We start from the raw sequence: 25397 nt of genomic DNA, 5'->3' as shown, positions 1-25397 counted from the left end.
AAATGGAGCAGATATCTTAGGATATCTGCAAGAACTTAATAACTAAGGGAAATAAACCACAGAGATATACACTGTAGAAAAATCCTAGTGGGGAGCCTTAACATGGACAGATCCACAGATAGTGTCTGGTTACATCAGTAATTCTACTCAGATCTAGTGACAAGGCATGTTCATAACCCCAGAACAAACAACCGATGTTACTGACTGATGTTTTGGTCTATATTAGGGTTAATTAAATAAGCAGAGTGGAAAGTAACCAATATGCCACGAGGTGCAATTTTTCTGTAGGATTAAACTTCAAAACTCAGCGATTTCACACTTGAACCGACCAGTTAGGTTAACAGAGTGAGATGAGTCGATAGCTAGAGCACAGAGCCTCTCTTGTTCTCCAAAGATCCAACACTGGGGAGTGACTGGATTGACTTTGTAATTTATGACCTACTAGTCTAAAGCTGTGGAATTAATTTAAGAATTATACATTCCCAAGTCCATAAAGATAAGGATGTTGGCTTTAAATGTTATTTTTGCATAAGTTTACTTACTGCCATGTAAGCATTTGTTCCAACGTACGTCTTGGCTATAGAATTCACCAGCTATGAGACAAAACGGCCTGTTAGAGCAATATAAAGATAGTGTGGAAATAAAATGGGCAATTATTCCCCATTTAACCTACAATCAGCACTCCTATAAATCAACTAAAAATTATGTAAAAGGGAACAAATTCATCCACAAAGGCATTAAAAATGATTAAATCTCTCTTTTCTTTTGGATGCGATTTCCAATTTAAACAAGCACAGCATTATGGTTTATAGCAGATAACCTTAAACAATTCACTTAAGCGTGATGCTCAGTGCTTTAGCGCCCCAAACCCGCCTGAAATAAAAAGTCAATTTGAAGTAGAATCTGAACATCCTCATCTTTCAGTCACATAGCTCAAGATGTGGATGGAGCCCCACGCGTTACCAGAATGAGATGAACTAAGGGTGCTGGAGGGATAACAGACTTTGACAACTCATAATGCAAAGATGACCTTCGGCTTCGGGCTTCGTGTTTGGCTGGGAGGAAAGGTGGCTGAGATTCAAATCAACATCACAGCACGCGCATGGGTCACTCTCGCTGGGGTTCTCAGGGGAGGCCCAAAATGGAAATTAATTAAAATTGGTGCAGCACATTGTAATGGCCCTCCACCATTGTTGCTCCCAATATTAATTTTTATTGTGGGCCAGTTGGGCTCCCCAGACACGGCTCCCTAGCTGTCCTCCCTTTTGTCTGGCCAAAGCGCTTTTGTAGCCAAGCTGCATAGCAATGAAGTTTGCTATTCGTAAGTAGTAATTACAATATCAGCAGTTTTTACTGTCATTAAACAATGAACAATCATATTCTGATGAAGGAAATGCGCTCAGAGATTAGAAATGAATAACGCCTGCTGGCCAATGAGCAGACGCACAGTCCCTGTTTATTTGTAAGCTAGGTGATGTTCAATCCACAGGGTAGGCTGGACAGAAAAAAGACCTACCTGTGTGCTCACACCGAAGTCACATAGCTTGACCTGTCCACCTGTGTTTACAAGCATGTTGGAGGGCTTCACATCTACAAGGGATCAGAAAAGCTCCAGTGACTGACTTCATACTGACATGATTTGTTTTTAAAAAGCACACATGCATACCATGTAAGACTGCAGAAATAGCATCCTAGGTCACCCAAATTCCAATGACAAATTTACTACAAAGTTTTTTGTTTTTTTTTTTTTTATCTGAAAGCAGGTCAAAACCTATTCAATTGCAAGTCCACTCAAACCTTGGCTTTCAACAACAGGAAATACAGCCATCACCCTAGCCCCACACTTTCTTGGAAAGAGCAACTAGACCCCCCCCCCCCCAAAAAAAACCAAAGCATATAAATAAAAGAGGTTTAGTTTACATTGTGTGTGTGTAGCTAAATTATGGCTCCTATCTAAGAAGTAGTAAAACTAAAGGAAGTGGAAACACACACACACACACACGCACACGCACACGCACACGCACACGCACACCCCAGAAAAACCACCCAGACTTCACTGGTAGCAGGTGGAAGGATATAACATGAACCTAAATGATGTGTGTACACATATGCATGCACACATCACCCTTCCTTTCATTTCCCTTGCCATCTCCATTATTTTTCCTTCCCCTTTCCAATGTCAGTGTTGTTACAGTTAACAAAATAACTGACATAGCTTTGCCAAGGCAGTCAGTAAATAATACACAGGGCACCTGTGAGCATCGTCAGGGACAGCAATAAGCCTTTTCTGGAATTTAGGGAGGTCACAAAACTATCCAAGCAAAACAAGAGCCACCACTTTTGCTGGAACAAAGGGTACATGCTTTCAACATTGGCTTGTGCTTCGACATTTCATCTTGAATAGATAGTGACGGTAGTCTAGCACAGGCAGCCAGTTATGTGCATTACCCTTGACTAACCTCAAAGCGACAGTCTCATAGCTTTGGTGAAATACCTAAAACAGTTCTGCAGATGAACTAATCTTCCTTAAACTTCTAGCCTACACTGGGGTAGCCCATCAAATTATCTTGCTAAGAGTGTATATTTACCTCAACTTTGAAGTCCCAACTCTACAACTGACAGAACGGACCCTTAGGATGCTTAGGATGTGAGAGGCAGGGAAGAGGGGCCTTCCCAGCACACTGGCTTATTCACCACTGTCTGACATTAGAAGGCAAACTCCATGGAGGCAGGAACTTGAGTCTCTTCTGCTGCCTGCCTCATTCCGAGCCCCTGAGGACAGGCAGGCAGTGCACAGAGGATGCTCGCTGAAAGGAGGCAGCAGGGTGAACAAGACCCACACACAGGGTGACCTGGGCTTGGATGTGCCTGTTTTGCAATAAGTGGGTAAGTGCAGAAGTCATGTCTGTGCTCTGTCCTTCAGGGGAAGTGTGTTCTAACAAGCTGGGGTGGGAAGGGACTCTGGGTTGAAGTTCTTCTGTACAGGCTGGCATGATCTCTTGCCGAGCAGCTCAGCCCGTTTTTTCCTGATTCCCATACAATTCTTACAGAACTATCATTGAACCCTTAAGTATGCCACTGAGCACACCATTTCTCTCCTTAAAGATAAGATTAAACAGATTCCTTGACACTCTCCAAGAACAGAGCTGTCTGTGTGTTCTGTTGCTGTTTGTTGTTAAGAGGCTTGATGTAGCTTTGGCTGGACTCTGACTTGTCCTTGCTTGTTTTCTGATACTGTGATAAACAACATGACCAAGGTACCTTGGGGTGGAAAGGGTTTATTTTATCTTATAATGATCCATAAATGACGGAAGCCAGGCAGGACCTCAAGCAGGAATTTGAAGGCAGAGACTGAAGCAGAAACCATGGAGAAGTTGTTTATTGGCTTGCTCACCTTGGCATATTCAGCCTTCCTATTACATAATCCAAGACTACCTGCCCCGGGCTGGTGCCATCCACAGTGGGCTAGGCCCTGCCACATCAATCAATCAATCAATCAATCAAGGAAGAATGAATGCCTACAAGACAAGCCTATAGAGGCACTGTCCCAGCTAAGGTTTCCTCTTCCTAGATGAGCCAAGGATGTATCAAACTGATAAAACAGAAAAGAAAAAAATCAACTAAACAGACTAACAAAAACACAATCACTACAATTGTGGTCCTCCAGCCTCAGCCTGGGAAGGGCTGGAATTACAGGTAAGCATCATCACACCTGGGCCCTGTTGAGCTTTCAAGTGTGTCCCAGCAGTCTATAGGACACAGCATTGCCAGTCCAGTCACCCTTTGCTGAAGCTCATCTTAGATTCTACTTAACCTGCTTTTATTTTGCAAACTGAAATTTTCCCCACCTCCCAAGACAGGATTTCTCTGAATCTCTGTCCAGCCTGGAACTCACTCTGCAGACCAGGCTAGAACTCAGAGGGCTGGAATGAAAAGCATGCACCGCCACTGCCTGGCACCAATCAAATTCTCACTAAGGCCCTCAATTTAGAATGCTTTTCATTTGGATCATCTTCTGTCTTATATTTTGAACTTGAACTGCTCTGGCTACCCTAAGTGCCTGCTCCGTGCTGCACTGACTTCTCGGTCCAGCAGCATGACTTCCTTTGACTTTGTACAGCACTGATGGGAGCTCTTGCTTGGCACTGAGGAACAATGCACAGCTTACCAGGTATTTACTGTACCAGTGTCATCACCACAAGAAATAAATTCACAGGGATGGAGTATGTGCCACATGTCTTCATACTTATTTCATCTACACACAGGATCTCACTTACTGGGTGATGTTTTAACAATAATATATTAAACTTACTACTATAAATGCCCCCTTTTCAAGCAAGACCTTAAAACATTGTCTGAACAGAACAGACTCCTTTCACCACATCTGTGGGTTCAGATGGAGTCAGCTGTGCGGTGGTCTTTTCCACCACGTCCAGTCTTGCCATGTGACTTTGGACTTGGATTGTAACATTTTAGCTTCTAGGCCTACAGGGAGATAATAGTTCCTTTGTCAGAATTGAAAAATTGTGAGGATTAGCTGGACAGTGGATAAAACACTGCTTTTTAAACTGTAGACGCTATAAATCAAAGTAGAAAACAATTTCCAAAATAAGTAGAATCTATAAAACGAACTTGCTGCTGAGGGACCACTCTTGCCAGATCAGCGCATGCACTCCTCCAGGGGCGGCCGAGCCAGTCACACCAGTGTGACACTGCTACAATCCGTGTTCAACACAACAACCCAGTGATTCTTTAAGACCTACACACACTAGCATTGCCCATTCTCTGCCCAAACCACTGAGGGATTTCCCAAATCAACCAGAAACACGAGGCTGTCTCTCAGCCTCCAAGGCTGGGTGTAAGCTGATGCCACCTCTGCCTCCTCAGTGGATCCTAAGACTAGAATGTTCTGCCCTCTCATTTATGCAGGGCTAGTTCCAACACTTTCCTTAAATTCCTGCCTAATCATTCCTGTGTAACGCAGGCCTCCCTTCTCTTTCTCTGGTTTAATTCTCTCTGAAAGGGTTAGCATTAGTGACACCCTATATTTCTACATGGAAAAACTGCACTTCCTGTTCCCCTTCTCTGGAGGAAGCTCCATGAATCACAAGCTGCACTCCGTGTTCAGAATGATGTCCGGTAGATGTATAACCATTTGCGAAGCGACGGTGAATGAATGATGCTCCTTGAACGGGCTGGCCCGCTCAGCCAGAAGAAGCGTGCATTAGTCTGAGAAGATAGTGCGTCTTTGACCCAGAACATTCTTTAGAATGGGTACATCCCTAACTGATAGTTCACAGTTATTTAAAAATGTCCACACAATAAATATTTATGGCTGCTTCACCATGTAAGAACATGGTAAGAAATGAGTGAGATGCTATCTCTGGCCTGAGAGCACACCAACAGCGATCCAGGAGCTGCTGATGTGTCCCCAAAAACTGCCTGGGAGGTGGTCTACAGCCTGAGCATCTCTATCATTCCTGGGAGGTGGTCTACAGCCTGAGCATCTCTATCATTCCCTTTCTGAACAAACAGGATGATTCATATAAATGAAGTGAGTCATGCAACTAAGTGGTTCCCAAGCCTGGCCGTGCTTCTAAAACCTAATGCTTTGGGATTTCCTATCAGATAGACTAAATCAGAGACTAGTTCACTAGAGACTTGAACCTGGATTCAAGCCAACATCTGGAAAAGACCAAAAGAACACACACTATTCTTTGCTTCCGAGTAATCATCTGAAAAGTTAAGATTATACCAAGATTTTGTTGCCATTGCTGTCCCTTGGTTCATTTTTAAACACAAGTTTCATTCACCTATTTTATGTGTTGTTTGAGAAGTCTGACAAATGTATCTACCAGGTGACCATAGCTAAGAAGGGACATATTTCTATTACTCCTTATGGTCAGCTGTGTTGTACTACAGCCCACACTGCTCTGTGTGTGTGTGTGTGTGTGTGTGTGTGCGTGTGTATGTGTGTGTGTGTGTGTGTATGTGTGTGTGTGTGTGTGTGTGTATGTGTGCGCGCGCGCACATGGGCACTTTCTAGAGTTGCTTCTATCCCGTTACTATGTGAGTTTTCAGGTGCAGCAGCAAATACTTTTGCCCAGAGCCATCTCACTGGGCCCTTATCTAAGTTTTATTTTAGTACATCACCATTGTCTTGACCTTTCAACACAAGCCAATTCAAATCTTTCAAAGCAGAGGTTTTCAACCTTCCTAATGCTGGGCCCTTTAATATAATTCCTCATACTGTGGTGACTCTAACACTAAAGTTCTTCCTATGCTACTTCATAATTTTTGTTACTGTTATGAATAATAATAATGCAAATATCTGATATGCAGGCTGGTCTTAGGTGACCCCTGTGAAAGGATTGTTGGGCTCCCAATGGGGTTGTGACTGACATGATGTGAACCACTGTTTTAAAGGCACAAGGGAGACTGATTACATTAGGGTTTCAGTTATTAAACTGAACTAAATTTGAATGCAAATGACAGAATTTGAGGAGGACATCTTTAAATGTTGGCTAAGAACAGCACCACTGATTTCAGGTCTCCTTCACACTGTCTATGCTATCCACAGTGCGGCCGAGTTACCACAAAGCCTAGCAGACAGTCACTGCCCTCACTACATCAGTTCTCATATCAAACATCTACATCGCTCAGGAAGAGCTCTAGAAATACTGAGATAATTTTTTTTTTGTTTCCCAAAAGCCACAGACATCTGATTGGGTCTAAAGATTATTGTACAGAAAACAGTTCTATCTGTGTTTATTCTAATGTAATGGCAACTTATGGAAAATAAAAGTCATGGAAGGCTTGCTGCTCTTCCCTCAAGTTACCTAGTCATAGCATGGTCTGCCTTCTGTAAGCAAAGCACAAAAGATGAGCCATTAAAGTGACTGATTATAAATAGGAACCATCAGGGCAGATGTAAGTCATTTTGGTTTAATCAGGCCATTAATTATTAGGGTTTATCAATTAGTTTTATTGAAGGCAAGAGAGCTTAAATGAATGCTAGGGCATTGATTTTAACTGAGACATCTTCTCAAAGAAAATACAAAGATGCAGAAGCCTGGGCTGCGTGTTCATTTCATACCTTTAAAGAGGCCATGCTTGTGTTATTGCCATGTAAAATCTTTAATGAAAAAGAGAACTAGCTCTAACCCCTAAGCATGAGACATTATTCGCTTGTGTTCCCTGCTTTAAAGTCTCATTCCAAGAAGTCAGCATCATGCTGAGAAAGTGAGAGGAGGCCCGTGCCAAGTGGCTCGTTGTAACGCCCGGAGTTCTAGATCACTTGTTATGGATGGGCTTGGGGAGTCAGGGCAGATCCTGTTGGTCACGTCCTCGAAGAGGAAGCAGGGGATGCTAAGCAAGGTGGGTGATGGACAGCGTCTCAGATCTGCTCATCAACCCTGCACACAGAGCGCACCAAACAAGCAATTACACCTCTGAGCAGAGCTAAGTCGCCTCACTGAGTTCTCAGATTCTGGCAACTGCCTGAGAGCCAAGTATTGGCTATCAACCCAGTCCTGCTGATATCTGAGTGTATCTGGATATATTCTCAGGTCTGATCTTCTCATATTGACAAAGATTGACATGGGACTTTAGTGAGACCGTGGTTATCACTACCTGACACAGAGCTGAGCGCTCGACGCATAAATGAATAGTTTTTGAATGATTGTTTCCAACACTTCAATGCACTGTACAGATTTTAAGCTTGTCTGAGGTACTGTTGCAGACCCAAGTGCTAAGTGATATGAATGTGATCTCAGGAGTGACAGATGGCTGTCAGCACTTCTGGCCAGTAATGTGAAGGGCTTAGACAAGTGAAAAAAAATTACCTGGAACAAGAAGAATGGAAGATTTACAAATTGGGTCTTGAGTCATGTTGAAGAGAGTCCCCTTTGGTCTACAGGGGTCTATAACTGAATAGAAACTAAAGCATCTTTCAAAATTAAACATAAGCCACATGGTTAATAAATCAGGTAGTCCTACCTACTCAGAAACCTGAGGCAGGAAGATGGCTAGAGCCTGGGAGTTTAAATCCAGCTTGGAGAATTGTGAGATCCTGTCTCAACCTCCCGCCCCTGATTAGTGGCCATAGAGTGTTGTGGTCACATTGCTACCCTATCTTTAACAAAGCACGAAACCCTAGGTAGTAACACTGACTGCACACTGCACAGTGACGGCAAATGCCAAGTTCTTAAGCTCTGAGGCTGTTGGAATGGCAGTGATTGCAGAGATTTAAAAACGGATACTAATTCCACTCCCTGGTGTCTGTTCAACAAAAACAAATAGAAGCTTAGAAAGACATGCACGTTGCACAGGGTGGCACATGCCTATTATTCTGGCACTTGGAAAGCAACAGCAGGAGATCAGCCTCAAGTATGCAACCAGCTTGGGCTATAAAACAAGCAACTAGGTAGGTGAGAACCTACCTTAAAAATGAAAACCACCAACATAAACAAATAGAAAAGAAAGGAAAAAAGGCATGTAGAAATAGCAGCAACATTATTCCTAACAGTCCCAAACCATACACAATTACGAATGTCCCTCCCTCTACTAGGAAATGAATAAAGGATGCCACACCCACATGGTATAGCCAATAGTATTCTGTAATCAAAAGGAATGGATGGCTGACAAATGTTATAGCATAGATCAATTAAAAATGTTACAGGAACTACAAAGAACAAGGCATTACAGTTCATGTTATATGACTCTATTTTTGCCCAGAAAAGGCAAATCTATACAGTCAGAAAATAGACTAGTGTTTCCCGGGGAGTGGGCCAGGGCTGGGGAGGGGCACGGACAGCTGCAGGGACTGACTGTGAATGGGTATGGAGACTTTTTCTTGGTAGAGTGATGGAATAGTAGAGACTAAATTATAGCAATACTTGCATATACTATAAATCTATTTAGCTCATATTTCAATCACATCCTTAAAACTGGTGTCTTTCTTGGTGTATAACAATATATCAATAAAGATATTTAAGGAAATAGCCTCAAAACCCAAGTTATCAGCAGCAGTGCTAATTCCCAGAAAATCAGTTGATAATCCATAGTTTTTCAGGTACTTTCTAGCCATTGTAGTTTTTCCATTTGTAAAAAAGTAAGAAACACCAGTTAAGTACTCTAATTATATAAAGTATAATGGCTACTTCCTCTTTAAAGTAGGTATGCGCGACACAGACACACACACACACAGGCCTGGGTACCCATGATGGTTATTTATTATTTAAAAAGGAACTAATTTTAAAGTGACATTTTATATATATGAGAGTTCTCCAAATGACTAAGGCCATGCCTACAGAGACTGGTTCCAACATGAGAAACTCAATTGGGCGAGCATGGCTAAGTCAGTTGCCTCCCCTAACTGTTCTGACTGATTTCCAGGATGTTCTGAGTTTTTTCCCCTTCCCCTTCCACTGAATTGACCAAATTGACTGTGGAAATTGGTATCATGTTGACATGACTCATGTTGTGCCCATAACTGCCTCTCACAGAAACTAGATCTTTACACAGGCGGCATCAATTAGCCATTACAGAAGCTGCAGAAACAGCAGTAAGCTGGGGCTTGCTAACAAGGCTGAGCCTTTCAAAGCCAGGGCTAGTTCCAGCTCTTCCCAGGGCCTCCCCTGCCAGCTCCCCACACCATCAGGGGTCAAGTTTTTGCTGGGGCCCTATGGGTCTGCACAGAAACTAGCGAGGTGACTTTCTGGTCAGAGTAGACTCTATGCTCTTGTCACAAAAGGAAAGCTACACAGGCCGACTCCGACTTCTGTGAGAGCTGTTTGCCACAGATGTTGTGGCAGCACTTGCTGCTCCCTTTTGATCTCCATTGTGTGTTTACAGTACTGGCTTGCTTAATCTTTCCGGAGTGAGCCTCACTGGGTTACCTTTAAAAGTGGGCATGGTACAATTATTTTTATTTTATTTATCTGTGTATGCGTGCACTATACAGGGATACATGTGCCCCAGAGGGTATCTTGCAGGGGTAGGTTCTCTCCTACCACGTGGCTTCCAGGGATGAAACTCAGGCCATCAGGCATGGTGGCAAGGACTTTCTTTCCCCACAGAGCCATCTCATCAGCCTGCATGATATAATTTTTAAGGAAACAGCAGTCAGTTGTATAACATGCCATGTGAGAAGCAGAACTAAACTTCTTTGATGTCCTTCCTCCATAAAGCTCCACTGTCCATTCACTAGGGTCCAGTGGGCACATCGAGTAGGCTTCCCCTCTTAGGATGCCCCCGTCCCTGAGCTGGGACTCTTCGCAGTATCCCTTCATTAAGTTTATTGTCTTATGAAAAGATAATACTCAATATATCTCTCTAGTTATTTCTTGGGGACTGCACTCTAATGAGTGAGAACAGCAGGTACAATTAAATACAGTCTGTGGTGACACTGCATAGAGTCATCTGCACACAACAGGAACACACAGAGGAGCGAGCCATGCTGCAATGTCCGCTCCTCTAAGCACTCCAGCACAGAATAAAGGGTGGCCAGCCAGGCATTCTCGCAAAGGCCCTAAATAAAATTAAGCAGCATAATTAGCTATTGTAAATGGCGGCTACTGTCTGGAGCCTCATGATTCAACTTGAAGGAGAAACAATATATGGCTTTCTCTCCTTTGTGACCAACAGGAGACCTTTGTACGGTTACTATTAAGGACACACCGGCCTAAGCCCCTCAATTTTCCTTTCCTTCAAATTTTATTTATTGTTGTTTTTATGGTGCTAGCGCTTGAACCCAGGGCCTTGTGTGAGCAAGACAAGGCTCTACAGTTGAGCCAGGTCATTCATTCCCTTTCCCTAATTATTTCAGAGGGAGTAAAATATTCTCCATGTATGGGGGACACTAACTGTGGAAGAATGGACCCCTGGGAATCTGGAGAGACGACGGTCTCCCCTCACCCTGGAAACTGATGCTGAGTCTAAGATGGCACTACATGAAGATCCAGAACTGTCGATGCTCCTTAGCAGGAGAAAAGGATGAAGATGTGGAATGCAGAATAAACAAGGGAGGGCAGCGTGTGCTGCTGGATCCTTTCAAAGAGGAGACACGGCTAAGGTGGGTAACACTTGACACTCGCTGTGCGCTGCTAGTCTGAGCTGTCATTACTGACGTGCTCTCTCATTTGAGCTCACTCTAACCCTAGGACAGGAATCAATGATTAGTCTCACTTGACAGATGAGGAAATCAAAGCTCAAATTAGTGAAATGACTCTGTCATGATGCCACACCCTGTCACTCTGACTCAACCCTTTGGCCTCAACGAACTGTGTCTTCCTCAGACGAACCCACTCGAGTGCATGAAGTGGCCGGGACTCCTGATCCAGCTCTGCTATTGCCAACTGGACAATTTTGAGAATTAAAGAAAAAAGCAGCCTAGTGACAGCGCCTGCGCTGCCGCAGTACCGAGTATCGGGCGTAGGCCTGGGGGATTAACAAAAAACACAGACACGGGTCATTCTGCAAGAAGAATGCCAAAGCTTTACTGAGAGACCAGCAATATATATACTAGAAGCCAGCGAAGGAACAGGAGAAAACAATTATAGTCATAGGTCAGGCACCTGGGAAGTCCGTGCCACACCAGGCAGGAAGGCGGGAATCAAGCTAAGCCATGGGATGTTTTGCTCTCAAGAAACCTGTGCAAAAAGCTCAGCTGGGAGTGTTGGGCCAAGCTCTCTGGTTCCCAACAGCCTAGATGCTTTCCTTGAGTGCCTCCTTCCTATTTCTAACAAGCTGGGTTTCTCTCTAAGGAAAGCCATGCTTTCTCACCTTCTTGCTGCTCTTTTAAAAGAGCAATGGTTTCAACTATACCAAGCGCTGTATATGTGCTTCAGACACACTGCTGTTACCTCGGAGGGGCACAGGTGACCTCTGGAAAGGTCAATGGTAAAATAAGGAGTAAAACCAGACTGTACCCTTCAGTCCTGTCCTCTAACCCCTGCATGAGACGCTGACCATGACTGGCTCCCTGGGCACTGAGCAGGTCAGTAAGCCTCTGGACATCCATTTCCTCATTTAAAGACAGAGACCTTCCTCACAAGGCTGTCATATAGACTAAACAAAATGATGCCCACACAAGGTCCATTAGAGTAGCCCCACAAGATATGCAGTAAGTGACAGCAGTAACTTACTCCTCCAGAAGCAAAAAACTAGATTTGATTCCCACAGTGGTGGCCACCTTCAGCCATGCCCTTGAGGAAGGCGTGGATGTGGAGTCTGCTAATGTAGTAGTCCATTTGACTGAGCAGAATGTGCCACTGATGACACACCTTTTGCCTTTTAATATTGCCACAAATAACAATGCAGAGCTGCTTTACACAGCTTTTGGGACTGACCTAACTAGGATGACAGGAGAAACAATAGACACATGCCGAAAAGCTGGGGTCCGGCAGGCCGTGTGCTCTGAATCGATTCTATAAAGCTGAACAGAGGTGGGTTTATTGTATGTCTCTAGTTTGTTTTTGTTTTTTGAACAAGGAGGCAGGGTGAGCTAATGGTGGTAGAAAGTCTATTGGAGCACTCGGGTTCTAAAAAGCCAGGAGACGGAAGCTGTGGTTGACAGTCTCTGCTCAACCCTTTGTCAACACTCAAACACAGCCCACAGGAAGGCTTTGCTGTCCCACAGGTCTGAGGTGCTGGGGTCCCTGAGAAGGCTGTGCTCATGTGAACATTTTACACAGTCATTCAGGATATCATTCACTCCTCCCTCAGGATGACTTTGAAGTAAGCCACACTACAGAAAGTTCCAGAATTAAAAACATCCCAGATGACCAAGCCATTCATCTGATAAAGAAGCACAGGCACACGGCCACCCTTACTAGTTTCCTATGGCTGCATCTCCCCAGATGTCCTCTCCCTCTGATAGCTTTGAAACTTCAGATTTACCTAGAAGACAAAACTCAGAGGCAGCTGATTGTGACTTATGCAGTGCCTGTGCTGTGGCTGAACAGGAGCCTGTGTGTCAACAGTGCAAGTCACACTACCATCATGAAACTTACCTTTAATCCCAACTCCTCACCACACAGACAGTCTTAGAGGAATAATTACCTGCATTTCATATATATATGTGTGTGTGTGTATATATACATATATATATATATATATATATATATATATATATATATTTCTCTATATTTCTTAACATATGTTGATTTTCATTTTCTTAAATGTTGTACTGGCTGGCATAATATCAACTTGATATGAGCTTAAATCATCTGAGAGGAGAGAACCTCAAGTAAAAATGTCTTCATGAGATCAGGCCATAGGCAAGTCTGTAGGGCATTTTCTTATTAGTGATTGCTGGGGAGGGCCTGGTTCCTTGTGGTTAGTGCCAACCCTGTGCTGGTGGTCCTGGGTTCTATAAGAAAGCAGGCCAAGTAAGCTGTGGGGAGCAAGGCAGTAAGTAGCAGCCTTCCATGACCTCTGCATCAGCTCCTGCTTCTAAGTTCCTATCCTGTTTGCCTTCCTGTCCTGATTTCTTTCAATGATGGACTACAATATGAAAGTGGAAGCCAAATAAACCCTTTCCTCCCCAGGTTGCTTTTGGTCATGGTGTTTTATCATAGCAATAGTAACTCTAACTAAGACAGTGTTTTGTTTTTGTTTTTTGATTTTTGAGATAACCATAGACTCACATGTGGTTGGAAGAAACAATAGAGACAGACTGTACTGGCCTCTATACAGTTTCCTATAACAGCAGGACCTTGTAAACCTAAGGTACAATATACCTGCCAAGGGACAGAAGTGAAACACTCCCATACACGGCTCCTCACTGTGCCCTCTGTAGCCAACTCCCTACCCTCCACCGCCTCAGCCCCTGGAAACTACTGATCTGCCTTCCACTTCTCTAACTTTATCATTCAAGAATGTTATATAAACTGAAATTTATGACTTCAAAACTTTGTGACTGCCTTTTTCACTCTGAATAATTCTCAGCACTTATCCAGTTTGTTGACCTCACCAATCCTCCTTCCCACTGCTCAGCAGTAGCCCATGGTAGGGATGCACTAGGCATTTCATCGTTCCCTTGTCAGAGGGCATGCAGGTTGTTGCCAGTTTTGTGTTAATGTGGACAAAGCTGCGATGAGCATGCGTGTACAGGTGCTGTATGGACGCAAGTCTGTGTTTGGGTTATAAGGGTAACTGTGCTCAGTTTTTCTGAGAAATGTCAACAGTGGGACTATCCCCTTTTCCTGCTGCTAACAACTGACCTAATTTCTCTGTAGCCTCACTGGTATTTGCAGTTGTCCCTGTGGTGTGGGTCTGCATTCTCTACAGGACAATGAGAATCATCTTTATGTGATTACTTGCCACCTGTCCATCCCCATGTACTTTGCCCATTATCTAACTCTATTAATATTTCTGTTCTTTCTGTTGAGTTTTGAAAGGTCTTTATAAAATCTTGGCACTTTTTTTTTCCAAACAGAACACTTATAAGTAACATTTATCTTTTAAAAACCATTATTATGCATACAGAAATCCCTGTGATTACCCAAGGCAAAGAGAATGAATTACCAATACAGGCAAGAAGGCTTAATTTCTAGAATGTTCACTTGTGTAGTCATAGCTGGAGAAAAATCAACAACTTGCACTCATTAAACTGGTTTGTTTACCTCAGTTAATTGGCTAAGTCATCTTTTCTCACGAGTTATGATCTATTATAGCGTTGCCATGGAATGCCTTCATGTAAAGGATATTTAACAGGAGCCGAGGTCTAACAGAGACTCTCACCACTAATACTTGCTCAACACAAACAGCCCCTGACAGATGTGCCTGACTAGGCAGCCCCAGCACTAGGAAGAAGGCGCCCATCCAGTTTTCCCATCATTACCCTCTGCAACATAAAACCAACTGGGGATGACTCCTTTAAATTGACTTGGATTGCTCAAACGCTAACCAGTCCTTGAAAAAACAAAACAAACCAAACAAACCAACCGGTATTTCAGGACGTGAAATGTGGCCTAGGCTACTTCAAAACTCCCTGCAACCTGAAGTGAAGCCCTGCTGTCTAGTGTCTGCAAAGAGGCGGTTATGGAAGCTTTGTGCAAACTAGATTTCATCAGGAATCACTTAAAATCAACCATATTATTTTCTATTGGTAGCAATGCTCCACCACTGAGGGATCGCTCTTGTGAATGTAGTTTCGTTTCCTTCTTATCTGTACCACAAATCCCAGCTTTACACACATTCAGACAGCTTTTAACACTCTGACCTTGACATCAGATTTTCTTTTCTAAGAAATTCAAAGATTTTACATGTCTTTTCTGTTCTCATAGACACAGTAATTTTGGAGAAGGATATATTTATGGTGCTTTTAATCGCACAGACTGTACTGATGTCATTTACAAGGTACTGTCAACTATATGACACAGGCTAGCACTTTCCTGGTCACTCAGATGACCAGCCTCTGGTCTTCTCAGATTCCTCCAGAAGGATGCTTTTGCAAGACCTCTCTGAACATTCTTTTTTGGCAATTTTCTGTGAATCTACAATTATATTAAGATTCACCACCACCAAGACGCTGTCACTTTTTGTCCAAGTTGTGACTCTGCATGGCCTCCAGTATTAGGGCCAGTGAGGTGGCTCAGGAATAGGCATCCTTTCGACTAAGTCTCATGATCTGAGTTTGACAGCTGGGACAAGAATGCTGGACTTGTCACATGCCTATGCCATACACAATACGTGCATTTAAATTCTTTTAACTAAAAAAAAAGAAAGAAAGAAAGAAAGAAAGAAAGAAAGGAAGGAAGGAAGGAAGGAAGGAAGGAAGAAAGAAAGAAAGAAAAAAATCTGCTAATGACACTACTTAATTTTCAATGCAAGCATCTAACCCACCAAGTCCTTCTGTGTGCTGTGTGTACTGTTATGTGTGTGCTCAGGACATGTGCACCAATGTACACTGGTGAGAGGTCCACACTGGGCATCTTCCTCAATGCTCTTCTCCTTATGCTTTGAGGAACTTACTGATGTGATAGGGATCCTTTTTTATCTGCCTCCCCTACTGTGGGATCAGCTCTGTCCCACCCACCACCTGTCTTCTTACAGAGGTGCTCAAGATACAAACTCAGGCCCTCTAATTTGTTCAACAGGTGCTTGACTGACTAAGCCTCTCCTCAGCTCAGCAAAAGTCTCCTTTGCTTCCTTTCTTAAAAAACAAAACCCCTTTCCTGAAGCACAGCTCCTTCAGGTGTCTCTCATGCTTTCGTAGGCCATCCTTCCTTCATCAACTACTAAGACTTTTCATTCCTACTTTTATCTTTCCAGAATATTGCTTGAATGGAGTCTTAGAACACTTTGGCCACATTGTTGCACGGACTAGAAGCTCAGTCCCTTTCCTGCTGCATTGTGCCCGCAGCGTGGCTGCTCCACCATGGTGTGGATGCTCCATTGTGTGTTTACCCGTCCGCCTGATAAAAGATGGGTGGGTTCTTTCCAGTTTTCGTCTTTTATGAATAAAGCCACTGGGAAAAGGTGCTTACTAGTTTTGAGAGACAAATGCTTCAACTCTCCTGTGTAAATATCTAGGAGGAGTTGCGGGGCCATTCCTTCAGAAGTGTGCGAGTGTTTCTTTACTCCTCCTTCAGCCTGCATTCCAAACCGCCTTCTCTGTGAGCGCCGTGTGCACAAGCTTCCTGCTAACTACTTTCTTTTCTTTTCTTTTCTTTTCTTTTCTCTTCGTTTTATTTTTTGGGGGGGGTTGTTGGCAACCTTTATTTCTTTATATTTTTTAGACAATTACTTTCTAATGCATTCTATATTTAACACTGTAGTTATTGTGTATGTATATATGCATGTATATAATGTGTATATGTGTATATATATATATGTATATATATATGTATGTGTGTGTATATATATATTTTTTTCATCCACCCCTACTAAAAATATGTTTCATAAGTATAGGAACTGATTTCCCCAAACACCCATAACACCACCTTGAACACAATAGAAAGAATGGCTATGGAATAGACTAGCATCAGCTGAGACACCTAAGGCAGCACCCTGGAGAGGTCTAGGTGTGCTCAGTTTAGAAAAGTAACACCAGGGAAAATAAAATTTCCAGCATGTTTGCTGAAACAAAGAGTTGGTTTTTTTCCTTTGAGATCAGAAGAGATTGGGTCCATTTAAGTTGTCTGCCCACAGACAGAAGTTTCTTTACATGGAGATCTATCTGGGTAAGAACTGTTTTGCAAAGCTGCTTTAAGACAGTGTTTCCTTACATCTCAGGCTTGAAACTCGCTGCCTTCCTTCCCCAGCCTCTCAGGGGCTGGGGTTACAGGTATGCACCACACCCACCTCCCTACTGGGGAAGACAAGTAAAACTGCCTCAGTTCATATATAGAAAGGTTTACTGCTATACAAGAAGTCCAGTTTTCTCTCCCGACAAGTTTCCGCATCTCTGCACAATGGCCCCGACTGATGGCTGGTTTTATTTTCTTAATCTAAGTTCTATTCTCATTACCCTTCTATTTCTTTTTTATCCTTGGGGAAAGCAAGAGCAGTTACTGCCAGGGTATTCTCACGTTTCCCACAGAAATGGCATAGGTGTTAATCTTGCATTTATGTTTGATGTGGGTAATGACGGCTGTGACTGGAGCCGTGGTTATTAATATGCAGGGCTCTCACCTCATTAGTGGTGATGTATGTTTTGAAGTTCAGCTGCAGTGTTTGCTGGAATGTTCTCACTGTTCACTTCCTTTGTTCTGACTTATGGTCAGCACGGGCTGTACTCACAGGGTGCTCCCTTATATCTGATAATGAAGACAGCTTTTCCACAGTAGTTAATCTTGGTAGGTGCTTCAAAGATTTTAAGTAAGTACATCTTCATATGATGACATCACATTTGTTTTAGCACAAAAAGAGACTCAGGGATTTTTCTGGCCCTGTAACATAAAGCACAATAAACTCTCTCCCTGGCTGGATTTGGGAATGTATTTTTATTTTTAGGATGGAGTGATTAATTTACAGTTTTAATAGAAGTCCACACTCAGGACTAATATTTGAGCATTCACAAAGTCCTCACATTTATTATCTCAAATACTAAAATGTTAAACGAGGGAAACAGCAGACTGAACCCTTGATGACCCAGCCTGGGTAGGAGCTGTTCAACTCCAAATCTCGCCATTTCCAGGGACATGACGTGCAGATGACAAGGACCCGACTAACAAGCATCGTGGGAAGAAGGGTTTGTTGCTGCTGCATGTTCAGACTTCTCTGCTCTATGGTCCTCACTTACACTGTGGAAAGATGCTGGAGTTTACCTATGCATGCTCAGTAGTTAAAATCCAGTACACCAAATCAAGCCATTTATAATGGAGAAAAAGTCTGTTCTTTTGTATCACAGAACCAAACATGTCTCCAGTTCTTCCTTCATCTTAGAAAAATGTGTGCGCCTGAGTACAAAGTAATGTCATATTAATAATTTCCAGCTCTGTTTGGGGAGAGCAGCCTTAGCAAATGATGATCAGAGGAGAGCTCTGATTCTCAGTACTTAGACCAACACAAAGGAGGCCGCTGGAGCACTCATTAATGCCTTTCCCTCTTCTCACCGCTGTCTGCTCACACAGCCTAGACCAGCCTCCCCCAACCCCCATAAAAGGACTCAGCTTTGATTTGACAATGTGACAGATATTCAGATGTATTCCCATCATCAGTCAGAGGAAACAAAAACGAGTCTATGTGTGTGCAAGGGGGAAGAGCAGTGAGCGTACTCAGTACATGTGTATAAACAACCGCATTACCTGCTTAATTGCCTTAGCTGAACTTAAAAGCTCTGATCTTTAATTGCCTGATTGAACTCATCTAAAAAGCTACAATTTTTTAATCAAGGAGAAAATTAAATAGCTTTTTGGTAAATAAAAAGGCATCTTTAATCTTAGTTTTATGAAATCCAAGTTATTAAATATGGACAAAACCTACTCAATTTAGGCTAAGCTTCTCATTACAACCTTTTACAAAAGTCTTCAGGGACCTGGTTCTTTTACTCTAAATTCAGAAGTTAAAGCCTCTCTGAGTAGCTATGGAATTCTAAGGCCAAACATATCAATCTATTAAGTGAGGTGTATAACCACAGCATACTCTTTGTGAGAGCTGAGTGCCACACACACACACACACACACACACACACACACACACTCTCGTCTGCACTATAATCCAGTCACCTTCCTACCCAGGCAGATTAGATGTACATTCCTTCCCTGATGCATACTTACAACTGAAGTCCCAAAGAGGGCTTGTGGCAACCCCCTCCCCACTGCTCTCAGACACCTCCCACAGAAATATTTCACAGCACACTTAACTCTGGGTATTGAGTGTCTCCCCCCCCCCAAAAAATTAAAAAACCTGAAAAGAGACTCAGGATTCTTTTTGGAAACCTGTGTGGTCCAGCCAAGTCACCACAACCCTACCCTACCACATAACAAAAGGCCTTTCTGAGCCCAAGTTCCAAATGGTAAGAGAAGAAGGGTGCACTTGTCTCTAAGGGCCCTGGTACCTGTGCCTACCCACAATGACCACAGGACTGGCCTGGCAGTCACTGACTCTACGCATTATTTTCAGATTTCCACAAATCTGTCTGAAACATGTCTAATGAGATATTATCTGAACAAATAAACAAAACTCTAGCTATTTCTCACAAACAGTGGGAGTAACTCCAAAATAATCTAAGAAACTGGGATTCTAGAGGTATAGCGTCTCATCAGCATGATTTGTCACTTTAAAGAGGAAAAGAAAAGACACTTTGGAATAACTGAAGCACACTTCCTTACCCACCAGACTTCTCAGAGTGACCACATTTTTCATAGAGAGTTGTGGCTTAGACAATTCATTGATCCGGAATTACCCCGCTTGCCAAGAGTACAGAATGATTTCAAGTTTCAGTTTATAACAACACTCCCATTTACACAGCCTGGTCCTTCCAATGGAGACTTTGCTCTTGAGCAATGGCGCCTTTCCTTGGCTCCCATGCAACGAACAGCAGTGTAAAAGGCTAGCAATGCCAGGTTCCAGGCACCGGCTGTTCCAGCTTCCTGGGTGGCACATAAGGCAGAAGTGCACTGGCAGGGAAGAAGGAGCAGTTCTGCCCACCAGGTTAAGGTGTCCCCTTCTGTTACTCACCAGATGTGTACACATACTGATACCCAGGGAAGCGACACCGACCCAGCCGGGCTCCCGCTCCCCACCACTCTGGTACCATTTACACAGTGGCTTTAAGGAGGCAGGGGAATGGGGTAAGGCTTATGACTCCATTCAGTCAGCATGGATGCCTTCAGGAACTGAATACTATGCTTTCCCCATATGCTGATATTCTGTTTAATGCAGATATTCTCTTTAAAAAGGGTGAGGAAGTTTGGGAGTATCTACAGAGACCAGAGGTCATAATGCTGCGTGGGAGACTGCAGCTGAGGACGGGGGCATTCCCTCCAAAGCTTTAGTCCTTTCTTAGGAAAAGAACCCCAAAAAACAAAAACTGAAACCAAATTAAAAAAAAAAAAACCCTTTCCTTTAATCACATCTAATTGCACACTGCTGCACCCCCAGGGTACACAAAGCTAGGAGGAGCAGATGCGCACTAAGTTGGATGTGTGGTTTGTTCCTTGTTACTATCTCTTTCTCTTTTCATAATTTGCTTCAAATGAATTCAGACATTTTGGGAACACCAAACAAATGAAAGGAGGTTCCTTGTGACATGCAACAGTTATCAGATCATTCTCTTCCATGTCACCAGAACAAGTAGCCATTCTGATTTGTTAATTAAAGTTTAATTTCCTGGGAACAGGACACAATCTCTTCAGAGAGATGGCTGAAGTGCTCTGAGGAGAGAAGGCTGTACTTACAGTTAAACAACATAGAGCCATTTTCAAATATTACAAAATATGTTTGCATGCTTGAAAAATGTGGCTCATAAAATATAAATCTCTAGTTTGTACTGAAAAAAATAGAAAATTTGGAAATGAGGGGGAGAAAATAAGAAAAGGAACATTTACAATCACTGTTCTGATGGCCACATCAGCTGTCTGAAATGTCATTTTCCTTAAAACCAAGATAACTACAGATCCTCCCCCATCCCTATAGTAAGTTCATTCATGTAACCCAGAACATACCTCTGTGCAAAATCTTTAAACTCCACAGATAGGTAAGGCCTTTAACAACCTAAAATTGTGAAAGGAAAAAACAGTACAATTATGGACATTATAGGGAATAAATCAACCACAAATTGTTCTTTAAATTACTGACAAACTAAAAGTGGCTCTTGAACTTTTCCCTGTCTGCGTCAGGCTCTCAGGGACCCCAGCTGCAGAGCTCTAGACTCCGTGCTAGTGAGTTCACTGCATCAGAAGACTGGACGTGTCAGAGGAAAGAGATGAGCACGAGTCACAGAACAACCAGGAAGGCCAGCAGCCAACGCCCCAGTGGTGGTATGGGCAGGCTAGGAGAAGGTCAGAAGAGAGGGACAAAGACTTCTTAAACAACTTTTCAATATTTCTAAACCTTTTTTTTAAAAAAATGATTTTGTTTTTATTTTATGAAAGTGTTTTCCTGCATGAATGCGTGTGCACTATGTGTGTGCTCAGTGTACATGGAGGCCAGAAGAATGTGTCAGATACCCAGAACTGAAGTTACAGGCAGTTATGAGCTGCCATGTGGGAACTGGGAATTAAACCTGGGTCCTCTGCAAGAGCAGCAAGTGCTTTTAACAGTCTCCATTTGGACACTGCCCCTGGGTAATTTTTTTTTTAAAAATCATGTTATTTATGATGAAAGAAAAATTTTTGCTTGTATTTTTTGGTAATGCTGGGGAATAAAAGGAAGGCCCTGTATGTGCTCAGGAGGTGCTGTACCAATCAACTACACATCTAGATTAAGAACATTAAAGAAACTGACTCATGAAAGGAATTGGATAAAACAGAAATCTCCTTTCCCAACAGAACTGAGGAGTACCTGACCAAGATGCCAACCCTTGAATGGCAAACTTAACCAATGTGAGGAAAAGAGAAAAAAGCACTGGACCAAGTTAAAGATACGTCTCAGGCAGATGTGCCCAGCCCTTCCCCAGAGGACGCCGCTCTAGGCTCTGTGGGAACTCCTGATATGACTGTCAAAACTTTTCTGTTAAGTTTACAATAAATAAAAGAAATAAAAATTAAAATAAATAAATAAATAAATAAAATAAAATAAATAATAAATGAATTTTATTTATCAGCTGTAGGAGTTCTCTAGTGGAGTTTTTTTAGTCGCTTAAGTATACTAAGCAAATCAGTAGCCTTATACGCAAAGGATAAGCAGGCTGAGAAAGAAATTAGGGACATGACACCCTTCACAATAGCCACAAACAATATTAAGTATCTTGGGGTGACCCTAACCAAACAAGTGAAAGAGCTGTATGAGAAGAACTTCAGGTCTCTGAAGAAGGAAATCAAAGAAGACCTCAGAAAATGGAAAAATTTTCCATGCTCATGGGTTGGCAGGATTAATATAGTAAAAATGGTCATCTTACCAAAAGCAATCTACAGATTCAATGCAATCCCCATCAAAATCTCAACTCAGTTCTTCACAGAGTTAGAAAGAGCAATTCTCAAATTCAAGAATAACAAAAAACCCAGGATAGCTAAAACTATTCTCAACAGTAAAAGAACTTCCGGGGGAATCAGTATACCGGACCTCAAGCAGTACTACAGAGCAATAGTGTTAAAAACTGCATGGTATTAGTACAGTAACAGGCAGGTAGATCAATGGAATAGGATTGAAGACCCAGAAATGAATCCACACACCTATGGTCACTTGATCTTCGGCAAAGGAGCTGAAACCATCCAGTAGGAAAAAAGATAGCCTTTTCAACAAATGGTGCTGGCTCAACTGGAGGTCAGTATGCAGAAGAATGCAAATCTATCCATTCTTTTCTCCTTGTACTAAGCTCAACTCCAAGTGGATCAAGGACCTCTACATAAAACCTGACACACTGAAACTAATAGAAAAGAAACTGGGGAAGACCCTTGAGGACATGGGCACAGGGGGAAAGTTCCTGAATAGAATACCAATAGCTTATGCTCTAAGATCAAGAATTGACAAATGGGACCTCATAAAATTACAAAGTTTCTGTAAGGCAAAGGACACTGTCAAGTGGACAAAACGGCAACCAACAAATTGGGAAAGGATCTTCACCAACCCTATATCCGACAGAGGGCTAATATTCAATATGTACAAAGAACTCAAGAAGCTAGGCACCAGAGAGCCAAATAACCCTATTAAAAATGGGGTACAGAGCTAAACAAAGAATTTTCACATGAAGAACTTTGAATGGCCGAGAAGCACCTTAAGAAATGTTCAACATCATTAGCCATTAGGGAAATGCAAATCAAAACAACCCTGAGATTTCACCTAACACCAGTTAGAATGGCTAAGATTAAAAACTCAGGAGACAGTAGGTGTTAGCAAGGATGTGGAGAAAGGGGAACACTCCTCCACTGCTGGTGGGAATGCAAGTTGGTACAACCACTCTGGAAATCAGTCTGGCTGTTCCTCAGAAAACTGGGCATAACACTTCTGGAGGACCCTGCAATACTACTCCTGGGCATATACCCAGACGATTCCCCAGCATGCAATAAGGACACATGCTCCACTATGTTCATATCAGCCCTATTTATAATAGCCAGAAGCTGGAAAGAACCCAGATGCCCCTCAATTGAGGAATGGATACAGAAAATGTGGTATATTTACACAATGTAATACTACTCAGCAATTAAAAACAATAAATTCATGAAATTCTTAGGCAAATGGTTGGATCTGGAAAATATCATCCTAAGTGAGGTAACCCAGTCACAAAAGAACTCACATGGAATACAGTCACTGATAAGTGGATATTAGCTCAGAAACTCTGGATACCCAAGACACAATTCACATATCAAAAGACTCCCAAGAAGAAGGAAGGAGAGGTCCCGGATCCTGAAAAGGCTTGTTCCAGCATTGTAGGACAGGAAAAAGAAGTAGGAGGGGGTTGATAGGAGAATGGGTGGAAGGAAGAGGGCTTAGGGAACTTATGGGGAGGGGGGAACCGGGAAAGGGAAAATGATTTGGAATGTAAACATAGAATATATATATAAAAAAAAGAACAATGATTAAGTGAATAAGACCCTAACTACATAGGTCTGATTACTCCTCTCCTGATTGTGGGAGATTCAATCAGGAATTGCCAGTAAGATCTTTGAATCCTGATCTGTGCATGCAGCTCACTGTAAAGGGTTTGGCTGCGTGCTGGAGGTCCTAAGTTCAATTCCTAGCACCACTAAACAAATAATAAATATATCATCAAAGTTTACACAAAACTCGCTGTTACATGAAAAGCATATTTTACTCATAGCACATGAACAGAAACTCATAATTTCAGGGTTGACTATTCATAATTGGATTTTAAAAATTGAACAAATGCTGTTTCTGAACATGTATTTAGAAGTACATGAAGGCACTCACTGTTAGAGAAAACTTGGACAAATCAAGGCTACATGGTAAGAAAACTTTCCTGGATGAGAAGCAACTAGGCTCTGCGTACTGTAAACATGATGTTAGAGAAGGAGGCCTGGAGGCCCCACGGGCAAAGATCTTGGTTGATAAAAACTGATTAATAGCAACTAAAAATCAGAAATAGAAAGTAAGAAAGGCAGTTTCCAAATCCTGAGGATCTAGGACGTCCAACTCTGTTATGCTGAAGGAGGCCATCCCATAAAACTGCCCCTGGAGAGCAGGAGGCTCTGAGGGAGCAGCTGACAGTGAGCGATTCCATTCCACCTTTATCTAGTCTAAGAGAATACATACATTTTTATAGCAAGCAATTTTTTCCAGAGTTAGTAATCACTGATATCACAAGGTAGTATTGCAAATAATCAAACATGGGAAAAAGAATATCAAGTCATGAATATTATATACATGTTCAAATGCTATACCATATACATAAATACATAAGTTATGATAATAAAATTAAAATATGTATTTAAAATAAAAGTAAAAATGATGATAGTTTTATTAATGGCAGTAAGACAAAGTACTTAAATGTTCGTTAAAGGCATCAGCAATGAAGACAGCTTCTCTCTGAGTAGTGAGGGAGGCCGTGATGGTCACAGGGAAACAATGAGCTTTTGGGTTCTGAGAAGTGGGGTGTGACTTCCTGAATTAAAACTTCAGTTGAGTCTTTTAAGACTTTCCTGTAATAGACTGTATGACACTAACATTAGCTCAATAGCAAATGATCAGAAAATATACAAACAAGACATAATAGTACATGCACAGATTGTAGAGTAGTAAAAGAAATACAATACTGATTTTATATGTGATAAAATAATATATTTTGAACTATTATTCCTCCAACTTTGAAGACAGAAAGAATTTTCCCC

The 25397-nt window shown here is 42.3% G+C and overlaps 1 protein-coding gene across 9 annotated transcripts in view; it reads right to left on the bottom strand.

Annotated features, from left to right (window-relative positions):
- Positions 1 to 25397, bottom strand: part of Map2k5 (mitogen-activated protein kinase kinase 5) — a 221215-nt gene that overhangs the window by 103004 nt on the left and 92814 nt on the right. For all 9 annotated transcript variants that reach the window (XR_007978789.1, XM_052188077.1, XM_052188076.1 and 6 more), the window contains 3 exons: positions 21117 to 21165; positions 1517 to 1590; positions 543 to 593 (listed from right to left, as the gene is read on the bottom strand). Coding sequence is in view for 8 of the 9 variants with exons in the window: in XM_052188077.1 (XP_052044037.1) it covers positions 543 to 593; positions 1517 to 1590; positions 21117 to 21165 (174 nt within the window). In the remaining variant the exon portion in view is untranslated. The remainder of the gene's footprint in view (positions 1 to 542; positions 594 to 1516; positions 1591 to 21116; positions 21166 to 25397) is intronic.

This window comes from Apodemus sylvaticus, chromosome 7 (assembly GCF_947179515.1).
Source record: "Apodemus sylvaticus chromosome 7, mApoSyl1.1, whole genome shotgun sequence".
Classification (NCBI taxonomy): domain Eukaryota; kingdom Metazoa; phylum Chordata; class Mammalia; order Rodentia; family Muridae; genus Apodemus; species Apodemus sylvaticus.
This window is presented reverse-complemented; position numbering and strand designations above follow the sequence as displayed.